Genomic DNA, 6000 nt, shown 5'->3' with positions numbered 1-6000 from the left:
ATTAACTTTGTTCAGTAAGACTCCATTTGTTTACATCAGTTAATTGAACTAAAGTCAATGTAATAACAACTGCGAACACACTTAATAATCTTAGTTGATCTTCATTTCTTAGTTAATGCCTAATAACGTAATAATACTAATAGTTTTTTTTTTTGTTATCATACCTGTTAATGTACCTTTTTTGCAGCTTAGGTCAATATTGTGATGATTTTGTATATCATGATATAAAAGATTCAGCAATTAATCACAACATGAACATTTGATACCTGCAGAAGCCTAGCCTGGAGGTGGTTATTTATTGATTTTTCAGTGTTTATTCACGATGTGTTGTTTTTTTCTCCACAGTCTCAGAGTGACTTCATGGTGATTTGTAATGTTGCAAAAATCCTAGAGCTGGTGGTTCCTCTGATGGATCATCCCAGCGAGAGCTTCCTGACCACCATTGAAGAAGACCTGATGAAGCTCATCCTAAAATATGGCATGACCGTAAGTGATTTGCTAAATAACACATTTGTAGCGTCCTGGTTAAAAGATGGTTAAGTCTTTCATTGATGGTTAATGATTCATTTATTGGTCACATACCATAGAACTCACAGTAAGACCTAAAGAGGAAATAAACAAACAAACACAAATGAATCCCGAAAATTAAAACACTAAGCCAACGTCAACAATCAAACATTAATCTTAAACAAAACCCAAATTACCTAATTTTCCCTTAAACCAAGAGCTAAAACTTAGAAACAGGGAATCCGTGAATCAGCCTTATACCTGTACCTTTTTTTTTTTTTTTTACCGTGTTTCACCTAGCGTTTCATGCTTGGCGTGCTTTGCTTTACATCTATTACTACACGGGTCATATACATGGTAGGCTCTGCAATCTCGATATCCTATAATTAAAGTATCCAACAACTTATTCAACAAATCAAACCATATACAAAATACAACAAAATTACAAAAAAAAAAATGTCTAAATCATGAACAATAAAGTAACACATTATTTCAAGTTTCGTTACACATTCATATATTTAATTTCAGGTAACAGAATTAGCATACGATTTACTTATTGGACAAACAACAATCAATACTTGAACCTATTTTTAAAGAAATGGTGAAACTGTTCATTTGTATAATTATTTATAAAATAAATTAACTACCTGTTTGTTTTGCATTTGTTGGTGTTGCATAGTTTATTTGTAATGTTTATTTAATGTATGTTTACTAAAATGTAAAAAATTTAATCAAACTTTTAACTTATTTGTTTGCTGCTTCTTCTGTATTTTAAATTATTTTGACTTAATTTTATGCGCTTAAGAGTAAAACTGAAGTAAAACTAATCATATAGACAAGCAAAAAAATTTAACGAAAAAAAATGTATTACTTTATTATTAAAAGCACAAACAGAAAAAAAAACTAAAATCTAAACTCAAAATTGATGAGATTTTTATTTTATTTTACAAAATATTTCCTAAATGATGTTTAATAGAGCAAAGATTTATTCTCAGTATTTCCTGTTATATTTTTTCTTCTAGAGAAAGTCTTTTTTTTGTCTGGAGTAAAAGCATATTTAATTGTTATTATTTAAAATTATTAATAACTTATACTAATTATTTTTAAAGTCAATATAATTATCCCCTTTATGAAATTATTATTTTAAGTTATTATTATTATTATTAAGTTTAAATGATTGGCTAAACAACAAACCACTTCTAAGATGGCTTGCCTAATTAACCCATGAGTCAAATTAAAATTTTTGGCTGAAACCAAATAACAGAAAAAAGGAAAGCAAGGCAGAAACAACGAAAGAAATTGACAGTTATTAGCAGCATTTAATTCATGGCTATGACAGTGTAACCTTACTAAAATCAAGTCGTAAATTAATATTAAAGTTATATGTTAATCATATAAGTTAAAGTTAATATGTTTGTTACAATTTGTTTACGTAACTATAGCAACCACAGTGCCTGTTGCCGTATGTTGCCAGAAACGACAGTGAAATGCTTAAAAAGGCTCTTGGGTAAGGGTGAGAGTTAAGAAGTTGGTGTTCCGCTCTTAATGAAAGCCTTTACCGCAATGATTTTTCCCACACTTGACCTAAATTACTTAAGGACTTAGCAACCTGACACTGATTTGTTTCTCCTGCGCTGCTACCCCTTACCGCTGATTTTCTCCGCATTCATTGTGGTCTGGATCATTTAGCGTGCTCTGTGCTTTATTTACGCATTCAAGTAACAATCTTTATAACATGTATCATTAAGTGCAGAGGATCCAAACAGATCAAATAGGCTCATCGCAGGCAGGCTGCTTCAGACAAGCACGTGCAAGCCGAATTTGTTCTGTGTGCGTCATCACAACATACTGTTTTGGCCGTGTTGTTTCGGTAATAAAAATCTTTCAGCTGAAAACTGAAAATTGCCTTTTGGATCATTTTCGACCAAAGTAACCTTGTAGTTAGTGTGCCGGCACATGGTGCGGCAACCCTCTGGGCGTCCCCGAGTTTAAATCCTAGCTCGTGGACCTTTCCCGATCCTACCTGCAGACATGCTGCTTCAGACAAGCACATGCAAGCTGCGGTTTCTGTTTGCATCATAACACCACACTGTTTCAGCAATGTTGTTTCGCATATAAAAAAATCTTTCAGCTGAAAACTGAAAATTGACTTTTGGGCCGTTTTCAGCAACAACAAAAAAATTGTGGCCGAAAATTTGGTACATTCCTACTAATTAACCTTGTTGAACCTTTATGTTGAATACTAGTTTCTTGCAAGATATTTAATCAAATATTATGTACTAGCATCATGGCAAAAAGATAATTAAATTAGTTATTAAATCTTATGTTTAAAACGTGCATTAAAAAAACATCTCTGTTAAACAGCACTTGTGAAGATCTGTGATCTTATAATAACATTGACAGTGACATAAATGTTTTTGCAAACTTTCATATGACAAGTGTTTTTCTCTCTTTCTCTGTTTGCTCCAGGTTGTCCAGTACTGTGTGAGCTGTTTGGGTGCGATCGTGAATAAAGTCACCCATAACTATAAGTTTGTGTGGGCCTGTTTTAACCGTTATTATGGGGCTCTGACTAAGTTAAAGGTCCAGCATCAGGAGGGAACGAACAGCATGGCGTTGGCTGCTACCAAAGCGGCCCTGCTCAGATCTCTGTTCACCGCCGGCGCGCTCTGCAGACACTTCGACTTTGATCTGGAGCAGTTCAAGGGCACTACTAAGGTAGCACAGTGTTTCTAGATGCATACAGTTGAAGTCAAAATGATTAGCCCTTCTGTGAAGTTTTTTCTTTTACAAATAATTTGCAAATGATGTTAAACAGAGCAAGGAATTTTTCACGGTATTTCCTAAAATATTTTTTCTTCTGGAGAAAGTCTTCTTTATTTTATTTTGGCTAGAATAAAAGCAGTTTAAAAAAATCATTTTAAGGTCAATATTATTAGCCCCCTTAAGCAACATTTTTTTCAGATGTCTAGAGAACAAACCATCATTATACAATGACCCATCTAATTAGAGCTGCACAACATTGGAAAAATTTAACATTGCAATATTTTTTTACACTGTGATATACATTGCGATAAAAATACAATGTCACCTGTATCACTATTTGCAAAGTCATTACTTTAGATTGATTGGGAAGATTTTGTATTGGAGTGAAATGTTAATATTGTTCTATGTAATTTATTATATACAAATATTAAACAAACTACAGTTAAAAATAAACACAAAGAAGCAAATATTAAAGTGAAATAAATCATGCCATATAGTTTTCTGGAGAGAGTAACCGTATTCAGGTACAGAAATTGTCATACAAATAGTTCAATAAAATTAATATTTATTAAACCTCTATGCACTACAAAAATGCTTTAAACTCTCTTAAATTGCTGACATAGTAACAGGCCTTAAAAACACATGCAGATGATAAACTTACACTGTTTTGGTTCAGTTCTGTGGGGTCTTCACAAATCTTGTGTTTTGACCTGTGGTTTCTGGACATCTTTAATCCCGACTCAACATTGCGAATCTACTGATTTGACTATTGCGGATGCATACATTGTGATATCGATGCTCAATCGATATATTGTGCAGGTCTATGCCTAATTATTCTATGTTGCCTAATTAACGTTAAGCCTTTAAATGTCGCTTTAAGCTGAGTAGTATCTTGAAAAATATCTTGTTAAATATGTGCTGTCATAATGGCAAAGATAAAAGAAGTCATTTATTAGAAATTAGTTATTAAAACTGTTATGTTTAGAAATGTGTTGAAAGTCTCCCCGTTAAACAGAAATTAATTGGGAGAAAAATATTAAGGAGGGGTAAAAATTCAGGAGGGTTCAACTGTAAATTACTAACTATTAATAAGAAGCTAATTAGTAGTTTATTGAGCTAAAAAGCTTGGCTAATGCTGTGTTAATGGTTTGCTAATAGCTCAAATTGTTCATTAAAATAAAGTGTAAACTAGGGTGTTCACAAAGTCTTAATGTCTTAAATTTTAAAAACTTTAATTCTTAAATTCACTGAAATGTTGTCTTGTAGGTATTAAATAACTTTAAATGGGTCTTAATTTCTGTTTATGTAAAGCTACCCAATTGATCCAACACACAATAAAAACTTTTAGCAAAACTCTACAACTAGCATTATAACGGTGTGTTGTACATTCATTTAGTTTATAAAAGTTTTTTAAAGAGTTTTTTTTAAGGTTTTATGTTGGTATGTATACAACTAAGGTCTGCTTGTTTTGTTATTTAAATTATGTGGTTAAGAAATGACTAATTAGAATTAGTTTTTTGATGGGGCAAATAATTTCAATGTATTGTTTGCTGCTGCTGGGCCATTAAAACATCCTAAGGATTTAGCCCTATTATAAGTCTAAAATGTAATTTTTTATGGTCTTAAAGGGGTCTTTAAAAATCTTAAATTTGACTAGGAGAAACCTGGTCAACAGATTTTCTAATCCTTGACGAGCTTTCTGACAAACTTTCTAATATTTACATGATATATTTAGCATTTGATCATTTGTCATTAAATGTACTGCAATAGTTTTGGACGATTTTCTTTCATTTATGTTTGTCTGTAATATTTTTTAAACATTGTTCTGTTTTTGGCAGGTTGTAATAAAGGAGAAGGTTCTGGAATTATTACTGTATTTCACCAATCATGAGGACGAGGAAGTTAAATGCAAAGCCATCATCGGGTTGGGTAAGAGGATATGTTCATTGATATTTTAGTTTTTTTTTTTTTTTTAAAGGGCCGTGAAACCACCCTGTTTCAGCAGGGTGTTTTCACACCTCTAGTTTGGGGAAAAAGTCAGAAAAGTGGGGGTTTCTAGCTCGGTGTAGGTGGGAGTGTCGGGGATGGGAAAAGGGGAAGGATTTAAATAAGAACGGGAGTCTCCATTTGGGTACGCGCTGATTTTCACCAAGGCAAAACAAGCACAGATACAGGGGAGAACGACAGTGACTGTGTTTAAAGACAGTGAAATGTTTGATACCGCACGTCGTATAAGAGAAAGAAACCTCTGCGTTTCTTGGTAACTCAGATGCACTCAGTAGGTCAGAAAGCCGTGTGCGTGTAGACTATCCTGCCACAAAATGCAAAAATTCAACACAACAGCAATAGTTTGCTTGCAGTATTCACATGTTTACACTCAGAGCAGGATTCACAGCAGATCTTTCAGCCCATAATAATGTAGTGATATTAACGTACTGTAAACTTTAGTAACTTAGAAATCATTTTACTAAGGTCTGTCTTTAAACATTAAAAGAGTACTGCTGACGATACGAATTATAACTTTGCCATCTGAATGAACAAAAAAAGGGTGCTGATCGCACACACTTACCAAATCTGTAAAGGCAGGACTATCAACACATACTGGAGCAGCAACTATTTTAAAAGGAGACGAGCAGCAAATCCGTATTTCACCATTTCCAAATGCAAAAAGCTCTTGAGTAAAAACGTTCCGTGCAAACATATTTCTGCCGCGTGTCGCGTGCACTG

General features: G+C 33.2%; 1 protein-coding gene across 4 annotated transcripts in view; it reads left to right on the top strand.

Moving 5' to 3' along the window:
* The window catches only part of nipbla (NIPBL cohesin loading factor a), a 91131-nt gene that overhangs the window by 61429 nt on the left and 23702 nt on the right, over positions 1-6000 (top strand). For all 4 annotated transcript variants that reach the window (XR_015490526.1, XR_015490527.1, XM_087252813.1 and 1 more), the window contains 3 exon segments: positions 346-486; positions 2977-3225; positions 5112-5202. Coding sequence is in view for 2 of the 4 variants with exons in the window: in XM_087252813.1 (XP_087108939.1) it covers positions 346-486; positions 2977-3225; positions 5112-5202 (481 nt within the window). In the remaining 2 variants the exon portion in view is untranslated.

This window comes from Danio rerio, chromosome 5 (genome assembly GCF_052040795.2).
Source record: "Danio rerio strain M-AB ecotype USA chromosome 5, GRCz13ab, whole genome shotgun sequence".
Taxonomy (NCBI): Eukaryota; Metazoa; Chordata; class Actinopteri; order Cypriniformes; family Danionidae; genus Danio; species Danio rerio.
This window is presented reverse-complemented; position numbering and strand designations above follow the sequence as displayed.